General features: G+C 19.1%; 2 protein-coding genes and 1 pseudogene across 5 annotated transcripts in view; 1 reads left to right on the plus strand and 2 right to left on the minus strand.

Moving 5' to 3' along the window:
• The window catches only part of LOC114577416 (uncharacterized), a 285,863-nt gene that overhangs the window by 156,710 nt on the left and 106,505 nt on the right, over window positions 1-22,648 (plus strand). For all 3 annotated transcript variants that reach the window (XR_009832298.1, XM_062083464.1, XM_062083465.1), the window contains one exon: window positions 4,364-4,530. Coding sequence is in view for 2 of the 3 variants with exons in the window: in XM_062083464.1 (XP_061939448.1) it covers window positions 4,412-4,530 (119 nt within the window). In the remaining variant the exon portion in view is untranslated. The remainder of the gene's footprint in view (window positions 1-4,363; window positions 4,531-22,648) is intronic.
• Window positions 1-22,648, minus strand: part of LOC107996991 (multiple inositol polyphosphate phosphatase 1-like) — a 34,948-nt gene that overhangs the window by 10,268 nt on the left and 2,032 nt on the right. The gene's annotated exons all lie outside the window — the stretch shown is intronic.
• On the minus strand, window positions 9,956-10,075 carry LOC114577420 (5S ribosomal RNA; annotated as a pseudogene).

Here is a 22,648-nt window from a genome sequence, read left to right on the forward strand (position 1 = left end):
TGAATAAATATATAAATAAACTTTATAATTTCTTTTTATATCATATTCAAATATATTATATTATTTTATAAGTATATATAGAACAATATTCTTACACTGTTCTATTTGCATTATTAAATATTATTAAGTTTTATTTTACAATAATATTTTCTTAATTTTTTAATAATCTTTTTTAATAGTCAGATATTTCAAGGAAATTTTAATTAAAATCCAGAAGATCACACATTACAAATTAAAAATTGATCCAAATCCAGCTTATCACGAAATTCGAAAAACAAAAGCGTTCAATATTTAATCGTCTTATTACTGCAATATAAGAAGTAAAATTGGTCAATCCCTTTACTATAGAAAATTATCATAGAAAGAAAATCGGTTAATATTTAATAAATAAATATATATTTGTCAGCAAGATTACTGTACAAATTAATATGTATAGTAAAATTATTCTATATAAATTGTTATATCATAAAAATATATAAATATATATATATCAATATTAAAAATCATTATTACAAAATATATATCATATTAATCATATTAACATTAAAATATATAGTTATATAGTTAATATACAGTTGATATACTTAATTTTTCGGATTTACAATCAATAAATTAATTTTTATTTATTTTTCGCAATAAAAATATGAAAGAATGTTACGTTCTCCAAACTATATTTAGTGAAAAATCAATAGTTCTTACATTTCTTTTTTTGTAAAATATATTTCTAGACAATCATTCAATTGTTATTTGTATATATCGATATTGATGAAAACTATAAAACGAAAAAGTTAATGATAGGCCCAGTTATCAACTTTATCTGTGGTAGTGAGAAAACTCAGACAATTAATTAATCAATTAATATTTCGAATAAAATTATTTTAATCCTAATTAATTATTCTAATGAAGATTACTTATTACGAAAAAATAATACACTATTTTTTTAAGAGTAACTCAATTCTCCTTCAATGAATTTTCATGAGAAAGAAATGTAATACGAGAAGAATATATAACATTATTATCCCTATTGCCATTACTAGATTAGATACATCATATAACATAATGTGACGATTGGCTTTGACGGAATTTTGATAATGTGACGTAATTTCTGCCTAATATAACAGTAACAGTGGGGATGTACATGACGTCATGTCTATTCCTCTCTTTGCGGAAATTCACTGCAGAAAAATTGAATCATTGAATGTTTGACAATTCGCAATCAATAATGTTAGATTTCAATTAATAATAATCATATCAATATTAATTGATTGCTATATTTTCAAGAAATAATAAAAAAAAAGTATTTTTATATTATATTAAAGAATAAAAAAGATATTATTTTTTATTATGTAAATTTATATTACATATATTTTTTATTAAATAGATTTATTTTAAAAACTAAATTTTTTCGTCGTATATTGATTGACAGCTATAATAATAATTTCATTTGTACTTAAATTTTTTTAAATTTAAAATTTTCTGCAATATATTCTACATTTATCTATCATATAGATTTCTATTAGTATATTCTATGAATAATAAAAAAAAATAAAAAAATAAATAAAAATAAAAATAAAAAAATTATATAAATATATATTAAAACTAAATTAAAAAATTACTATGAAATACAAAAGAAATTATAATAGCTTGATTTTAATATAATACAAACTAGAAAATTCATATGGAATTTAATTTCTCATCAATATTATTATTTTATTGACTAAAATACTTTTTAATGGCAAAAAGAATTTTTTTTAATGGCAAATAATGATATTTTTTAATAAATTCGTTGCTTATATTAAACAAGTTCATTTTTTGAATTGTTCAATTTTTTGTCATCAAATAGCAATAAATATATTAAAAGAAAAAAAATATATAATATGTAAACATAAAATGATTTACATAAAATGTTACAAGAAACAAATGTTTTAAAAAATTAAAAAAAAATTTTTTTTGAATTAAATGATTTAGAGAGAGACTCATTTTTTAGCATGTAATAAATTCAAATAATGAAATTTCTAATAATAACAAATTAATATTATTTTTCATTCAAAAATTTAAAGAAACTTCCTTTATTAGTTCTTTTTCAGTCATTCCAAAAAATTTCTTACATAAAAAAAAAAATAGTTTTCCTAGATTATTTAATTTAAATAAAACGAAAATATTATTTTTATTAGTTTTTATTAAAAATAATTTCTAAGATTTTATTAAGACATCTTGTATACTTGAAATACAATAATAAAAAATTTAATGTTATAATAGGATATTTAAAAAAATAAATGTAATTAATTTTATTATTATTATGTAATGTTATTAACTGTTAGTATTTTTGTACTTATTGTTAGTATTTTTAACAATAATGTTACTAAAATATTACTACAATAAATATTACAATAAATACTACAATAAATTATATAAAAACTATATAAACATTAGTAATATTATATAAATAGCTATATATATATTATATAATATTTTTACTTTGTATTTTATTTTTATATCATATTACATTATCTTATTTTGTATTTTTATGTTTTTATATTATATAAAATATTACTAAAAATTTATCAATATTTTCCAATTTGTGATATACAAAATTGTTTAACGAAGCGAAAATATAATGAAGAAAAAAAAGATGGAAGATGCTGAGCAAATTGCCGCGGGGATCAATGAACAGGTGCATCTCGTAACGGACAAAAATCCATAATCTTTCTTCGGTATTTTGAGAAGAGCCGACAAATGGTTTGACACCAAGTATTAAAGGATCCTATTCTCTAAAATAAATTTCTCACGTGAATGATTTTAACATAGTTTGATGTCGAAATTCCAAGGATCGAATTCGATGCTTCTGAAATTATAATTTCGTTATTGGAGACTTGTAAGATTATCCTTGTGAGAAAGGATCTATATAATATATAATCTATATAATCTATATAAGATGTAAAATCACTCCATATTGTCATTTTTATCTTATTCTAGTTAATTATAATATTTATATAAGAAATTTTCAATATTTTTTATATATTTTATATAATTATATAATCTTATATAATACTTTAATAATATAGATTTAGATAGAAGAATTAATACTAGAAAAAAAAAAGAATCTTAAAAGAAAAAAATAGAAAAAAATCAATAGATCAAAAAGAACATAAAAATGATTATGCAAAAATACTTATCAAAGCTTATTTATTAAGTTATAAGCAACTTAATTTTAGATATTAAAACGAATATTAAACGAATTTTTGTTAAATAAAACGAGAAGATACAGCAAAATAATGATGTAGAAAAGAAATAAAGTTAAAAATAAAGAATAAAATTTCGAATCTTTTTTTGTCTTCATCTTTAGTTATAACTTGATGTAAGTTTTAATTAACATTTATATTTGTTTTGACTTCAAGAATCAATTCCTCAAAGATATTCTACAAATATATTAACATTATATAATAAAGATATAAAATAAATTATAAAACATGGAATTGATAATGTACTAGTATTAATAGTATACTATTATATAGGATATTTGAAGTTTAATAATAAATAATAAAATGAATTTCTAAATATTATATCAAGAATAAATTTACGAAAAAAAAGAAAAAATTAGAATTTAGGATTAATACAATAATTATTATGATTGAAATTTATATAATTATTAAAAATATATAATTATTTAAAAAAATAAGTTATAACTATATTATTCTATTTCAGACTTGTATGTCATTAAAACGTGTCATTAATTTTTAACAAAAATTATACTGTTTTATATTACTAATTATATCTGAGTTTTTATTTATCCAATTGTTTCTTTATTTAGAAAAAATAAAAAGTTCATAAATTTCATTTATCATATTTGTGTTTATGCAATAATTTAATTTTTAAAATGAATACTTTTTCATTTGATTTATACACACATACACACACACACACATATGTATGTATATATGTATGTATAATTATTTTAAAATTAAGAATATTCTAAAAAAGAATAAATAAAATTATTCTAGAAAAGAATTATTCAAGAAAAATAAATAAAATAAAAATATTGCATATTTCTATTCTCTTTTAATAATTAAATATCATATATAAAATATCATTTGTATGTTATTGTTATACATAAAATATATTATATATTATATATAAATAGAGATTAAAATACATATTTATTGTATACCATGCATCGTGTCATTGTAATGTTAAAATTTGTTATAGTTATAGTTTTTTATAACGTTTTCTAACTATTAATCAAAAATATTGACGGAAGGATATCGTTAAAACTATCGTTCTTCGATTGTTCTTCTTCCTGCGGCATCGATTAAATCTTCGTATATGATGAATAAAGACAGCTTTGCTATCAATCCGCTAACAGATACCACCTTTCACGAATGGTTTCGTCTGGACCTACAATCAGGATAAAATGGTAGACATCTGGCGGCCATCTGCTAGCAACTTTCCGAAGATCATGATGGACAACAAGCTATCCTTCTGGTGGCTCTCACCGACAAATGGCGCAAGGTGTGACGTCCGAAATCAGAGGTAAACCTTCTCGTTTTTTTCTTTTATTCTTATATCATCTTTTCTCCTTTTTTTTTCTCTTCTTTGTGTTCGTTTCTTTTCATTGATCGGTAGTACGCATTATGATTTTCAAGGCAAGGTGCGATTCGCACGAACTTCGATTTAAAGCATTATAAAGACGCGTGTACGCTGATTCATGTGACATTGCATAGGTAATATTTATTTAAATTATAATCTATAATATGTGCTTTCGTAAAGAAAAGATGTATTTTTTTTTTAGAATTCTTCTCAATTATTTACATTTTATAATTAATTAATTTTTTTATAAATTCAATTTATAAATTTATTAAATTAATTTATGAATAATAATTATAAATTTATATGTCTTTCTATAAAATTTATCTTATAAAAATTATATTTATAAAATATAAATTTTATTAAAATAATAATCTCTATTCCATTTTAGATTTCAAAAAGAAGAAGTTTAATAAAAGCTAAAATTAAAGCTAAAATTAAGTTAAATAAAGAAAAAAATTATTTGAAAGTGATATAAAATGTATCGTTAATGATCCATATTTTTTTTCATGAAAAAAGAATTATGTGAATTCATTATTTTAGGATTATAAGAAATATAATGATTCAATATATGCAGTGATTTATAAAAAATTTAATTAGTTTCCAGAAATTTTATATATCTAATTTTATACAAAATTTTTATATAAATATATTATTAATATTATAAATAATGTTAATAAATTAGTTTAATAATTAATATTAATAAGTAGCTATAAATGGCATTAATAATTTTAATTTGTTAAAAATAATAACATTATTTGAATTTTTTTTTTTTTATTAAAAATGAATAAAAATATAATTTTTTAACCTTAAATTCTTGTTTAGTAAATTAATAAAGTTTTTAAGAAAACTCTTTAATAATATTTTCAAAATAGAGAAAAATCTTTCAAATAAATAATTATCATTCTATATCTGTTTTTTTGAAAAAAATAAAATAATAATCGAAAAATTATTGTTATTTGATAAGTAATTGAAAATGTTAACAGTTTCATTCAATCTTTGCTACGCAGTACGAGAATAAGGAACTTGTACACGGTTATAAATTCAAGTGCACAGATACATTTATTCATATCGTACATAGGCATTCATCAGCACATTAAACTGTGAAACGGAATGGTTCGTGTTCCATGGCAAGCTAATTAGGAATTAACTCTGTACAGTTTATGGTTCTGCACGAATTGCTCGTTAAATTAATCTTCTTTGTGTTAATGTCGATTCTGCACTTCAGTCGCACCTGGTACACCGATCTTAACCAAGACTTTATACCTGGTGAAGGCCCCCTATTCGATTCGCAGAATCAAAGTTGAAATTGAGAGTAAATTATGTTTAGTCTTTGAAAGGTCTTCGTATCAAAGGCCCTTACTTTCCCATTATAAAAAAAATTAAAAAGAAAATTTATTACCAATCTAAAAAGTGTGTGTTTGCGATCTTCTATTATTGTACAAAGGTAATTTTAATTATTTATTCCAAATAAATATTATTTTGAGTAAAAAATATTTAATAAAAATTTAAATATAAAAATTTAATTTTGATATAAAGCTATATTTTTATTTTATTTATCTTTCAAAAAAGAGTTTATTATTTTTATATTTATAATAAGAAATTAAATACACATATATACAAAATATTAATATATTCGAGATATTTTTAAAAAGTTGATTCTCAAAAAAAATACAAAAATATTGTTTAAAACTTATTTATTTATTGAATTATAAATAATTGAATTTTGCATTAGAGTAAGATATATGTAAAGCGAGATAAATGTAATAAAACTATTCTGTTTCTGTCATACCGCTATCTTGCTTTATCTCAGCCATAATTCAACATAATTTCATTTAAGGCGAATTTAAATTATTAATTAATTAATAATTAGATTGCAAATATTTATACAAAATAAAACAACATTTATAAACAAGAAATACAATTCAAATAAAAATTTCTCTTATTCTTTAAATTTTATAATAATATATTTGAAATATTTTGTTTTTTTGCATATCATATGCATTCTGTAATTTATTGTACATTTAAAATTTATATAAACTCTATGAAACATACCTAATAACTTATGTATATTTATTTATAACTTAATAATAAATAAGTAGAATCAATTGACATTTTTGTATTTGTTTTATTCTCCAATCGATCTTCCAAAGATATTCAACTATATTAATATTTTTTTATATAAATTTAATTTTATTATGCCTATACCATGAAGTTATAATTTTAAACATAATATAAAATATAGAAGTGAATGAATTAGAGACAAGAAATAATTTTGAATTATTTAAGATTATTTTTGAAATTATTTAAGATCTCTTTCTGTTAACAACCATATTTTTTGCACTTTCCCGAATCCATAACACGCAAATTGTTTAATGTATTCATTGCATGAATGACTGGCGACACGATGGCGACCGACATAAATTCCGATAGCGAATGAAGACGGATAAGAATTACGTCATATTTTTAAATTTGTAACGTAGTAATATTTATTATTATATTAAAACAATTCAACTATTGATAAATGAAATAATATTAGCAAATCATATATGTATGTAAATGTGTGATTGTAATTTATTCCACTTAGTTTGCACGTTCAAATTTAATTCTAAATACAACTGATTAACTGTATAATTTTGGGCATATATATACCCATATGATTGAATATTCTGGCCTCTAATAAATACAAGTATTTGGTATATTTGCCATGTTCCCGATTTTCTCATCTGCATTTATCCTAAGCTGTTAATCTGTCCCAGTAGATAAATACCATTTGAGTAAATAGCTAATATAAATCAGATCAAATCTTTACATATATTAAATTGTTATATATGAAATGATCGATTTCACAAATGTCATAATTAAATATAGCAAATATTTAAAATCTAAAACTTGAATAAAAGTTGAATGCATTATAAACAGTATTTTTTTATTTTATTTAAAAAAAATAAATTATGTATTACGAATATATAGCAAATTATTTTTTAGCATAAAATTTAAATGTTTTATAAATGTTCTTTTATAAATTCAATAAAAAATATTATTTATAAAATCTTCAAAACAATTAAAACGTTAAAAAAATAAACGATTCTAATATTAAAAATTCAAAGTAAGATTTTCTCTTTTTCAAAATTAAAAAGAACATTTCAAGGATAGTCATTTTCACTTGGATGAAATCAAGTAAAAATTTCTTTTATCAAAAATAGATCGGTAGAATTTTTTTGTTAAAGAAATTTAAAGAATCCTTTTTTTATTTTCTTTTTATTTCATTTCAATAATTATTTTCATTTTCAAGATAAAAGTTTTGAACATTCACAAAACAAATTCAAAAAAATACATATTATACATTTTTAAGAAAAAAATAGATTTAAAAATTTAATAAATTATTTTATAATTAAAAAATAAATTTTGCATTTATTATTTTTATAATTGTTAATATATTCATTAATATATTCGATATCTTTGAGAGTTGATTCTAGAAATTAAAACAAAATTGTATACAAAAATGTCGAATTATTGCATTCTATATTTTGCTTCGTCTAATAAACAATTTAATTATATAATATAATTTAATAAATAAATCTTAATGGATTTTTTTTTATATCAATAATTTTTTTATATCAATTTTTATATTTCTTTTGTGCTTTGGAATCCTTTGGAATAGATTTTTCAAAATATTAAATATATGAATATGATATGAGTATTTATTTTTAGTTAATATGAATATATTAATATTCTATAAGTGGATGTAATATAATAATAATTTAAAATAATCAATTAAAATCATGAATTAAAATATGCAAAATAATAATAATAATAATAGATAAAAGATGGATATTTTTATTATTTTTATTATTTAACAAAGAAAGATATAAGAGAAATTATATATGTTTTATGTATATATAACTTTAGATTCTACTAATGGAAAAAAATAGAAAATAAAAATCATAAAAAATATTTAGTTACAAAAAAAATAAAAAATATTAAAATACCGTTTTTACTAAACTGACAAAAAATAAAATTAAACAAAAATTAAAAAAAATATTCATTTAAAATCATTGTAATTTTTTTTTAAATAAAAGTTATTAATATATAAAAAATATAATAAAACTATTTTATATAAATAATTATATTATAAAAATTATATTATATTATATAATTATATGAATAATATTGATAATTAAAAATATATAAAAATATAATAAAAAATATATATATAATTAAAAATATATAAAAAATATTAAAATCAACATTACAATAAACATTTTTTATTTTATAATTATTGATAAAAGTAAAAAATTTTTTTTAAATTAATATTATATTTTATTAATATAAAAATAGATTTACATATACCTCAATTATATATTTATTTATTATATTATTTCTATAATACATCACTATTATCTTAATTATTATCATTTATGTATATAATTTATAAAATACTATAATTCTAATGTTAAAAAGAGTTAGAGATAAAGATATATAAACAAAATATTCTTTATAAATAATAATAAAAAATTTATATAATATTCTTTTCCTACATTAGTGCATAATTTTTATGGATTGACAATGTATTGTACAATCTAATAATTTTAAGAAAAAATATTAAATGAAACATTTTTAACATTTTTATTTCTACATAATATAGATATTTAATTTTATTCTATGCTCAAGTACATCATTTTGCCCAATATAAATAAAGATTAGAAAAAGTTTAATATTTACACTTCAGCTTGAAATAAAAAAATAGATTAAATTTCCTAAACTAAACTAAAATATAGAATAAAAATTATGAAATACAATATTTATATATAATGTGAATATATGTGCATTAAAATAAGATTTCGATTAACTTAAACAGAATATAAACAACATAAATAAATTGAAATTCATGGATAATCGAACCATGGTTGGATAATCAAAATTGGAAATAATTAGAAATCCACTTTTTTATACAAATTATTTTTTTTTTTTAGTAGATTTTTATGTTTTAAATATTCATTTATAATCAAATATTAGTTATGACCAATAGTCTCATAATTATCAATCTCAAAATTCTTATTCATTATTTTCATTTCCATTTTTATCATACTTCCATTTATATATTCCATTTACATTTTATTATCATAAAATATTTCTTATCATGAATCAGTTATATTATTTTAATTAGTTCTGCATATCATAAATGACAGTATAATATGCAAATAATAAAATAAATCAATACAAAACTTATATAAAGGAACCAATATCAATTGAACTATACGTTAAAAATGAGAGATCATTATATATTGAAAAATTATATGAGCAAATCATATGTGGAATAATAAAAAATAATAAATACATCGATAGAATATATATAAAGGAAAAAAAAAACCATCAACATACAAATATTTCCAAACGATCACCCATCCAAGTACTAACTGTGCCCGACATATCTTGATTTTGGTGATCGAACGAGAACCAGTAGTTTCTATGTGGTATGATCGTTGGAATGAGTAATATTAGTTCTGTTGTTAAAATATAGGAAATAAAAATCATTTTAAAACAATGATGAAAAAATTTATAAATAAATCAATTGCATTAATTTAAATAATATTGCGCAGTGCATATGTATATGTTTTTAAGAAAGATCGTAAATTTAAAAAATATGTGAAAATAGAATAGGATTAACAATTAAGTGAGAAATAATACTAAATGAGGAATAGTACAAAGAATAACTAGAAATCTTTTATACAAATTATATTTCCTTACAATTCATTTTTCAATATTTACTTATAATTTAAATCTATAATATATAATCTATAATCTATAATATACATCTATAATATATATTAGATATGGCTATTTAATAACTATTAATCTCAAATTCCTACTCATTAGCATCCTCATTTTTATTTTTTTACTTGTATTAATATCCATAAATCATAGTCATATGGGTCTTGCCTTCTGTCCTTTATGATAATACTTATAATATAATACTTACAAGTATGTTTGAATTGTCATATATAACAATATTTTATGCAAATCGTCAAATAAATCAATGCTAAGATAAAATTTACATAAAGGAAATATTAAGCAGATATGCGTTTTTACTTCTAAAAATGAAAGATATTAATATATCCATATAATTGAAATTATAAATTAACATATCAATATAATTTAAAAATTGTAACAATGAAGAGATAATGTGTGAAATGGTAAAAAGTAATATCGATAAAATAATAAAGAGATAAAAAAGAAAATAAAATATCAACAACACATGATATTCCCAAACAGTCATTTATCCAAGTATGAACCAAATACTCAATGTAGCTTGATTTTGATAATTGAACAAGAACTAGTAGTTCCTACATAGTATAATATTTAGCTTCAAATATAATAATTCCATTATTAAGATATAAAATAAAAAAATAATTTGAAAATAATAATGACTACAAATAATCAATCATTACACTGATTTTAATGATATCACGCGGTGCACATATGCATATTTTCAAAGTATATTTTCGAAGTATGTGATATTCAAAGAATGTGCAGAAATATCAGAATTAGAAAGAGTCGAAAATATGAAATTTGCAAAAAAAAATTTATATTTATACGAATAAAAAAAATTTTGATGTAATCCTGCAATAAGATTTCTTGTTAATTAGTTTAATTTTACTTATTTTATTATTTCTGAATTCGTGCTGAAAATTAATTTGTTAAAATAATTGTTAAAATTTTTTTTGAATTAAATTAAATTATCTATGCATGATGAAGCTGCTTGTATAAATCTAAGTTTTTCTTTTGAAATTATTATGATAAAATTTATAATATATCAACTGTATTGTACTGTAGTTTGAGTTTTAAGGCAATATACCATTATTTTTTTTTTTCAAGTATTGATGATTTTTGTTAGATTTCAATTTGTTAGATGTGTGAATTCAATCTGACCAAATAGATTCACATTTCACATATTATCATTTTCTTATATGGAATTGCAATTTGCATTTTATTTTTGGATTATAAATTTTTAGATGACTCGTTTGATTGCAATTTGAGTATGATTGTTTATGTGATTTTTTTCAGATCATGGTTCTAATACATTTCATATATATATATTCTAAAAAACAGTTGCTATTTGCATTGCATTTCTTTTTTTCTAGAATTGTCGCATCTGTTATTATTCAAGAAATTTTTATAATCTGTTAGGGTTTTTCTGTCTGTTACTCTTTCACTAATAGATATGACTTGTATAATGAAGTGAATTGAAAATATTTTATTTTTATTCACTTATTTTTATTATTTGATTTTTATTTTTTTATTTGAGTATTTGATTGGTTTTATTATCTGGATAATTTGCATTTGGATATCTTTTCTTAAATATTTTTTTTCATCTGTTTTGACTCCTTTGAAAAGAAGTTTTCAATTAGAATTTTTTAGAGTAAATGTAAAGTATTTAATATTTTCCTTATCAAAAATATTTTTAATTTCTTGATAATTGTATAAATATTTTAATAGAATGATAATAGCCTACTAGTTTATTTCTTTGGAAAGAAAGCTTTGTTTGTCGGGGATTAATTCCGAATGTTTTTGATAACCATTGTATTAATAAGTGAAGTTCTCTTTGCTTTATCAATATCAAATAGTTAGTTATTGGATTTATTAGTTATTGGAATATCAAATAGATAGTTATTGGATTTTTGTAATGGTTTAGGGTTGGTTATATTAGTAAAGTATATTAATTGAGTCTCTATAAGTATATTAATTGAGTCTGTTTTTTCATTTTTTGCTTTAATTTGTTATTGAATCTTCTACTCGGACAATGTATCAAATTTGTTTTGTGATTCGAAATCGAGGTATTGTATTCTTGTTGTAGCATTCTTCTTTTAATTGTTTTACCTTTGAGAGTTTCCTATTGCTATTTTATTGATAGACTTTAAGCAGAAAAGATAGTAAGGTTATGCTACTCTAATTCAGATTGTGAAAATTTTTTTCTTTTTTTTTCAATTAAGTAGAGAAAATTTTTAAAAAATTTAGATATTATTGTAAAGTTAATTATCTCTAATAAAAATTTGATTAGATAGATTTTTAGGAGTTTGCTATCTCACAATGAGTTTTCTATTCTTCTCTCTAAGATCTTTTTTCTGTGCTGTTATATTATAGCTATATGCATTTAATTTCCGTTTTATAACTTGTCATGCCAGATATCTTATTTATTTCTTTCCAATTTATTTGTTAATTTTCACTTCGATATTTTAATTTTATTGTATATTAAGAAGTAAGATGATAAGATATTATCAGGTAGTTAGATCCGTTTGAAGCTTCAACTTTGAAAATTTTTATTAGAAAGAATTTCTTAGAGAAAGAATTTATACTTTTTGAATTCTTATTCACTGTTCTATTAGAATAAACCAATATATCCTATACGATATAATTATTAGTTCGATTGTTGAAGTATAAAATGTAAAAGTGACTTCAAAATGATAATAAGAAAATATATTTACAAATCATTGATTTAAATAATATTGTAGAGAGAATACAATTTTTTAGTATTCAATTATTTTTTAATAATAAATATTGCATTGAGAATAAAAATTACTATTGAAAATCATTTTCAACGCAATGAAAAAAAATTTCCAATAACAATTTTCAAGAATTCTATTTTCAAATATATTCATATCTTTAATAAACAGAAGATGCCGGATAATCAAAATAATCGAAATCTTCGATGATCGAAATTTCAAATAATTGCAAATCGATTAATTGAAATTCTATTATATAAATAATATATTCATTTTATTTTGAAAACATTGTAAATACATATTATAAATAAACATATTATAAATATCTTCAAAAACTTTGAAAGACAGATACAAAAATATATTTGAAACAAATGTTTTACGATTTTGAGAGAAATATTATGTCGATATTCATTTTTCATTATTGCAATAAGTGAAATGTTCTCAATGGTCACATATAATATTTTAATATAAATTATATCGTTTTATTCCATATACAAAATATTTTTTTTTTTTAAATTTGAAATATCTCATTGAAGTCACATTATTAAACATTATATTAAACATTAATTTGATAGATTGATTCAAACAATTTTTAAAACTTTTTTGAAAAAACATATTATATATATATAAATAATTTACACTATAATATAATATATATATATATTATAAATTATAAATTATTTTTTTATAAATAGGGATAGTATTATTTTTTTAAACGAAATAAAATAAAATTTTTTTTTCGTTTTATAATGAAATTTGTGATGAATTCAGAATCATCCATATGAAATTATTTTTTATTATAAAATATTAAAAATTATTTTATAAATTAATAGATTACTATGAAGTCAAGTTTAAATCGGCTAATATAATGCTGCATATTGTAATAATAAAAATTGAACTTTAATATTTTTTTACTTTTTTATTTCAATACAATTAATCAAAATATATTTTTGCTTACCAATTTGAAACTGAATTAAAATAGAATCAATTTATTTTATTTCTTAATTTAATTATCCTTCCATATCTAGCATCATTCAAAATACATTTTTCAATTTTTTTCAAATAAATATGTAGTTTTATTTATAATATTTTTCTTATTATTTGCTTAAAATGATAATAATTTTTCTTTGCAATTATAGTTAATATTCGTTAATATTTTGGAATTTTGAAATCTTTTAACTTCAGAAGACAAAATTGTAAGAAGATCCGATGATTTTTTATCATTCAACTAGTTCACCATATCTAGTTTAATTGAAATTTTCATTTAATCAATTCCTTATCGACAAAAATATGATTCAATTACATTTCTATTGTGAAAGCCACACCATCAGTGATTGATGATATTAAATATTAGTTTCTTAAATTCAATATGGATTGCTTATTGTTGATAATCTTGTATTTTAATAATAAATTTCATTTTTGTAAAAAAATATTCTTATTTATCATCATTAAGTTTTGAATAAATTCATATCATCAACGATTTTATTTAATGCTTATAAACAAAATTTTATTTGTAAAGAATTTATAATATATTTATAATATAGAAAATATAAAAAGTAAGAGTGATCGAATATAGAAATAATAATAATACATATGGCAAAAATGATTATAAAATCATATTTATTAGTGATGCTTCTCACATAATTGATAATTCTTATTATTGTCTCAAATTTTTCCTTTTCTTCGAAGCTTTATTATGAACAGAAAAGAGATGGAGAGAAAAAGTATTGTCTTATCTTGTTGATATTATGATCGTGTAATAGTATATATGATTCTTATGATATAATATTTCGATATCTTATATTCGTGGTTCAAAATCTCGCACAAAGTTTATAAGAGATTATAAAATATATTCGTAGTTTTAAACGGTTTAAAATTTTTTTTCAATATTTTAAAAATAAAAGTTGTGACTATTATAGCATGATTTTATATCTTTGGATCGATGTATTGAAATTGAAAAACAATTTTAAAAACTATTTTATTCAATATTTCTATATTTTTATTGAAATATCGTATTATAAATTGTAAGAAACGCAAATATATTGCATCTATGAGTTAAGATAAATAAATGGAATTAATAATGTAATTAACATTCTTGATTAAATCTTTTGATAATTGTATAAAAATTTGTGTAAATTCAAAGTTTGACATTTTGGTTCACGATATTTCTTCTCGAAAAAATATATTCATTTAAAAATAATATACGTTTTAAAAAAACCATCGTTCCAATATCCACTATTAAAAATTGTGTAATTGGTTTTAATGTTTAATTCTTTTAAATTTTATAAGGTCTTAGTGAATTATTCGCCATACTATCATATGATTTATTCCTATTTGTCGAGCTATATTGCATAAATCCATTAATGGATATGACCGATTAACTGTTAACTGTTTCGTCAATAGATCCGGGATGGATTAGATCTTTGATGTTTGTGAGGATAATACATAATATTACTTATTTATCACTGTTGATTTTGAATCGTTGGAAATTATCGATCTTGAATTTCTCCTAGATATAGTCCTCTTCCGTCTCATTGATGATAAATTTCATGAGTTAATGCATAATTTTCAATGGTATTGTCAATTGTGCGAAACATTGCCCTAATATTTATTTCGGATCATATTATAGTTATCATTTCATATGCTAATGAAAAACTGATTCTCTATTGATTGATGAAAAAACTGTTAGAGATTTACGCAAATTTACATCTTTCTAAAATGTAAATTTCATATCGTCACATTCGATGGTTGACAGTATTTATTTGACACAGCAATAGACTGATTCATACTACTGAAACTTTTATACGCAATATATTATTACTAAAAACAGAACACAGTTAATTAGCAGTATTTCATAATAATACAAAAGCATGTCGTCAAAACGATAAGAAATTTTAGAATTTTCGAATCATTTTCTAAGAAAGATTATCAGTCCTTTAGTTTGCTTGACTTTATAATAATGTAATTCATAATAATAATATAATAATAATAAATAATAATATAATAATAATATAACAACATTCTTTAAAATAGAATAAAAAATTAAAATTAAAACAATGACAAATATTTTTAAGAAATGTTTTTGTTAAAAATTATTTTATATAATTAGATAATATATAAAAAAATTTTTTAAAAATTGCTATTGATAAAAATTGCTATTGAAAAAAAAATAAAGATTATGATTTTTAACTTTTCTATTTGAATCTAAAATGAAAATTTGGAATATATCTTTTATAAATATTTTGATTAGAAATTATATTTATAATTATAAAGTTTTATTAAAATCAATTAACGTATGAATTACAAATAATTAAAGAATTATAATAAATATGCATAAACTTCTTTTGTGCATAACTTATATATAACTTCATTAGAACTTACTTTAAAAGACATGTTTTAAATTTAATATTCATAGATAATATATTAAGAATGAAAGCTATATTTGTTGAATAAAACTTTTATATCAATACAATACAATATATATCATATATGTACAAATTTTATATAATCAGAATAATTAATTTAGAAGTATGCAATATATTTCTTATGATTATATAAAGATATAATATTATAGACAAAAGTATTATTATAATAATTTTTACAAATTTATAAAAATATTACAATAAATATTATTATCTTAATATGAATTTTATGTAAAATAAATAAAAAAGACTATTTTTTATTTTTATCTATTATTTATTATTTCTATTATCTATTTTTTGAATTAAAATTCATTTCAAGGAATTATATTACATCTTCTTAATATAGATATAACAAAATAAATTTATTATATAAAGTGTTAATTTATTTGCAAAATATTTTTGAAGGAATTGATTTTAAAGTAAATATAAAAATTGATATATAAAAATATTAATTGATACTATTTATCTAGTTATAAACAATTTAAGCACTTATTAAGTCTTAACTGATATTTTTGTATATCATTTTTCACATTTATTTTAGAATCAATATTCTAGGAATATATTGATAATTTGAATATAGTGATAATTTCTTAATATTTTTTATAATAAATTATTAATTTAATTTTGTATTTTTGTAACTGAATAATTTCAAAAAATTAACCTGTAATAAATACTAATTTGACTTTATAAAATAAAATGTAAGATAATGGAATATTTATAATTTTAATAAAAAATACAATTAAATTTATACATTAAAATTCATATTATTATATATAAATTCATATTATAAATTTGTTGTTTCAAGTGAAATAAGTTTATATTATTTATATTATCTATATACATATATGTATATAATAAATATATCAAAAAATCTAATTTCAACTCTTGCAGCTAAGCTTACTTTCTTGTCACAGTAGCTTTAAGTTCGCCAGGGAAAACCTATAGAATTTTTACGAGCATAATTTATGGATGCACGCCAGCTGGGCTCGCAATAAACCCGTTATAACTGCGAAACGCATAGACATGAACATGAATTCGAGCTTGTGAGAAAAATTAATATTTTATCTATCTTTATATCGAAGACTTATAATGATGAAAAAAAAAAAATAATTTTTAAAAAAATAAATCGAAAACATAGAATAAATTTTTTTATAGAAGATTTTTTTCAAAAAAAATAACGATTTCAAAAATTTACCAGATATGTATAAGTAAAGATTGGAGAGGATCGATACACTTTGAAAAAAAAAACGATATTAAATAATATATATTTTTAATGATTCATTTGCATATTTAAGTTCAGTATATTTTTTTTGAACAAAAAAAGATTTAATTTTTTGAACAAAATTTTTTGAAAGAATTAATAAGAGATATAAACAAAAAATATAAGACAGAAACAAAAAAGTTTTAAAACCAAAACAATTTTTTTTATATAAATTTTATAATTAAATAATTTTATTCTTTTATTTATACCAGTATATTTTGTATGACATCATTTAAAATATATTTGATATTGAATTAGTATTCATAAATTGGAACATAAAAAATAAATTTTTTAATTATTTATTTTTTTACTCATTTATGTTCTAAATCTAACAAATAATTTTTATAATCAAATTCAAATTCAGCACACGAAAATATAAAAGTCATTGTAAAAATCATTTATATAAATATTTGTTCTATTAATAATTTAATAATAATTTTGTATATTTTCTTCACTATTTTATATTTTATTTCACATTTTATCTTATCTTATATCGTAATTTTAAAATCTTGAAATTATGTTAAATTACAATAATTTAAAACAAATTTTTTTTTAAATATTATACTAAAGCATATAAGTCTTTGTTTATAATATTAATTAAAATATATTATAATAATTAAAATAATAAAGAGAGAAAATAAAAGACTATCATTGTATACGTAGGAACTTGGCGACTTTATCTTAATTCTTGTGATGCTGCATTTCCGTGAAATCTTTAGAAGATGAGAGATGCAAACGCATAAAGAACGTGGTCGATACGGCAGCGTTCCTTTGAACGTCTACGCCGCCGGCAAACGAACAGGAATTTTCTGAACGATGGCTGCGTGTCAACGATGTGCACGCACTTCGACGAACTTTGCACACGACGAGCATAGCGTTTGAGATTCACCATCGTCGTTTCACCCCAGCGTAGTACGCACAACGAAGGGGTAATTCCGCGCACCTATTACAGGGGTGAAAATAGTGAAAGCGATGAAAGCGGTGCACTGAACTTCGTACACCAAGCATATCATTTGATAGAATCTTTATTGAAATTTTTGCTTTGATTGAATGATTATACATATATAATAAGTTATATTAAGAATTCAAGATATTTGTGAAAATATCTATTTTATGAATTTTAAAAATTTTAAAAAAATTTTAATATTAAAAATATTTTATAGATATTGATTGTAAATAAATGAAATATAAAATTTATATTGATTGTAAATGAATGAAATTTAAAATTATTTTTTACTATTTCATAATTTTTAATAATAAGCAAAAATAGTTTTTTATTAATAGTTGAGCTAACAAAATCTAAATTTAATTGATAAATTTTTTTAGATACCGAAAATTTAAAAATTGTTTTTATCAATTATTATTCATTAATTTATATCAATTTAATTTTTATTTTCAGAAAATAATATTTCTATTTATTAATTTTTTATAAAGAAATTTAAACTAAATTTATAATTGATTAAAGAAAATTATTTCACAAATATTCTTAATTCTTGCTTGTTTGCAATGTATATTATTTTACATTTATATTTTGAAATATAAATAAATTATAAAATAAGATTAATATAAAAATTATAATATAACAAAAATAAAATTAAAAAGTCAAAAATATATTTAACAAAATATGTATAAAAACATATTTCTAAGAACAAAAAACAAAAAATAAATAAAAACTTTTGATATAATAAAAGTAATTAAAGAATTAAAGATTAAGAAATCTAAGAATATGTTTAAAAATATTAATTAGTTGCATATTAAATCTGAAAATTTAAGAAGTTCTTTTTTATATTATAAAATTAAAAAATAACCATAATTTTGATTTTTTATTTAATCATAACAAATAAAAATTTTGAAAAATAATTAATTTTTATCTTTTATTATTTATTGAGTTGATGATATTGATAAAATAATTAAATAATCTTACAAAATAGATGAACTATTGATAACTTCTGAAATATTTGTTAAATATAAGAATATATAATTTATTTTAATTTTATAGGATATACGTATAACTATAAGCATATTTATAACATCACTATATATTATATTTATATAAAATATAAATATTTTGACTTTTCAGTTTCAATTTCAATGTGAAAAATTTTTATATTTATAATTTTATATTTATGAAATCTTAAAGATGGATATGTATATATTTTATTAGTTTTTTATTAGTGTATTATATTAATTTAAAACATTTTTAATAATTTTTAAAATCAAGTCTTTATCAAGTCTTGTAACTAACTTCATTTAAATTTATCTATCATTGAAAAATATCATAAGATAAAGGTATATATATTAGCTTTTTTGATAATAATATGCCAATGAATTATAATCAAAAAGATATTTTAATAAAAAGCAAATGGACAAAAAAATATTTAAAACGTATATATATTTTGTGAATGAATATGAATATTATTAAAAATCAATAAGATGCAATTAATTATTTATAAAATATAACAATTCAAAAAAACTTATCTGGAAATTTAAAAAACTTATGAAAACTCTGAAAACATAACTATTTTTAATCTATTTCAAAAATTAAGAGTTCAAAAAAAAATTTAAACATCTGAACAGAATTATTTGTTATATGATTTATATAATATTTGATTTAAATGTTAAATAAAATAATATTTTCAAATAGTATTTACTTATAAAAATACTTCAAATTTTTTAATGGAATAAATGGAAATAATATATAATAATAATAATAACAATAAGAGAACGAATGTAACATTTTAAATACCTTACAAAGTAATTAAAATAAATTAGTAATTTCTTCTTATTTTAAAATTATGATAAATATTATAATAATTATAATATTTAAAATATCTCTGATTTAAAATTTTAAATAAAAAAAATTTTAAATTGATATAAATATTTTGAAAAATTACTTCAATATATTAAGCACAAATTTAAGCACATAAAATCATTAAATCAAAAAAAATAATTTATATGTATATTCATCAAAATTGTCGGCATAAAATAATTTTTAATTTATTAAAAAATCTTATAATTTTTAATAATTTTTATATTTTATATATAAATATTATATATAAATAAGATTATTTTTGTTTATAATTATAATTTGGTTTAATTTTTGAAACATTTTAATTGTATTACAATTAAAATTATATTACAATTTGTGTCATAAGATTTAAGATTAAATTTGATTATGATATTTTCTCCATTTCTCATTTTTTATTAGTAATTTTGATATTATTTAACATATAATAAAATTGTTATGATTTAATAATTATATTTCAGAAACAAAATATTATTACAATCTTCTTTTTTATTTCAAATTACTCTTAAATTTTTTCCAATTTTGACAAAAATGAAATTCATTCGGACAATATAATAAATAATCACTTATATAATGAAGTTTATATTTTAATTTATATTATAGAAATTTTTATAACACATAGAAAAAAATGAACAAAAAATAATTATTGAGATCGAATTAATTCCAAAATAATTTCAATAATATTAAACAAATAAATTACTAGAAATAAATTTATATCACACGAAAAATTATTTGCATCTAACATTAAATAAAATATATTGAATTAATTGTGTATAGTGTATTCTTGACGTTTATTGTTGTCAAAGTTTCCTTAATGATAAGTAAGCAGAAATAATTGACACGGCCGAAATTGTTGGTGATTATCGTTAATAACTAAAATACAACTGCGTTTCTGTAGAGTTGTAATTAGAGAGATTGAATAGCAAAATTCTATGCTTGACCAAAATGCAAATTCGGTCATATCGAATTAAATTGACCATCGCATAGGCGCCAGTCGTACAATTTCACAATATAAATGTATATCGAAACATGTTTTCAGAGCTTATGTTTAGACGTTGAAATTATAATTTATGAGATCATTTGCTTTTTGTTGTGATGTAAGTTTTTTTTTAAACACATAAAAATAAATTTTTATGAAAAATATATTTATTTCTAATTTAAAATTCTATGGGAATATTAATTTGCAGTAGACAGGAAGTATTTCTTTTTTTTTTGATAAATAAGAATTTGAAATTATGAATTTTGATAAATAAGAATTTGAAATTATGTTTAAGGTTCAACAATTTATCGATAAAAATTTTAAAAATTATTTAAAATGTACGTGGAACTAAATAACAACTAATATAATAAAATTAACTTATATAAATATGATGTAAATGATATAAAGCAAAAAAAAAAATCTCATAAAAAAGATTTTCAATTATTTTTAATTGAAACAAAAAATATTCAATTAAAAATATTAAAAAATTTAAGAAATGATTCTTTAAATAAAATTTAAAATAAGATGAAAATCTAGAACAAAAAAAATTATATTTTTTGATTTTGTTTTGTATTTATTAAGAATTAAAAATTGAGAAAATTATCCCTGGATTTGAGCAAACCTCTTTACACGAAGAAATGAAGGAGAACTCATGCAATAGGGAGCACAGTGATCTTCAAACCTCTTTCTTCAATATCATTTCTTTCTTTTTTTTATGACTTGTAGGAAATAAGCTCATGTGATATTCAATGAAATAAATGTTGAATGAATGATATTGAATGAAATCAATTATTGTGTATTCTAGTATTTATTTATATTCAAAATACATATACTTTCATTTTTATTACATATACAATAGAAGTAACAGAATAAGTTAAGTACTAAAAATAATACATTTTTAGATACACTTAATACTATTCAAAATTTGCTATTCTATCGAAATCAGATAATAAAAAAATTGAATATTCTATTTAAAAAAATTAAATCTATCTTTAGATCTTTTTTGAGCATTTATCAAAAAAATCTCAAAAGTAATATTTTATAAATCTGTTATGAATTCCACAAATTTCTTGGATTTTTTATAATTTTTTA

This window comes from Apis cerana, linkage group LG13 (genome assembly GCF_029169275.1).
Source record: "Apis cerana isolate GH-2021 linkage group LG13, AcerK_1.0, whole genome shotgun sequence".
In the NCBI taxonomy this organism is placed as follows: domain Eukaryota; kingdom Metazoa; phylum Arthropoda; class Insecta; order Hymenoptera; family Apidae; genus Apis; species Apis cerana.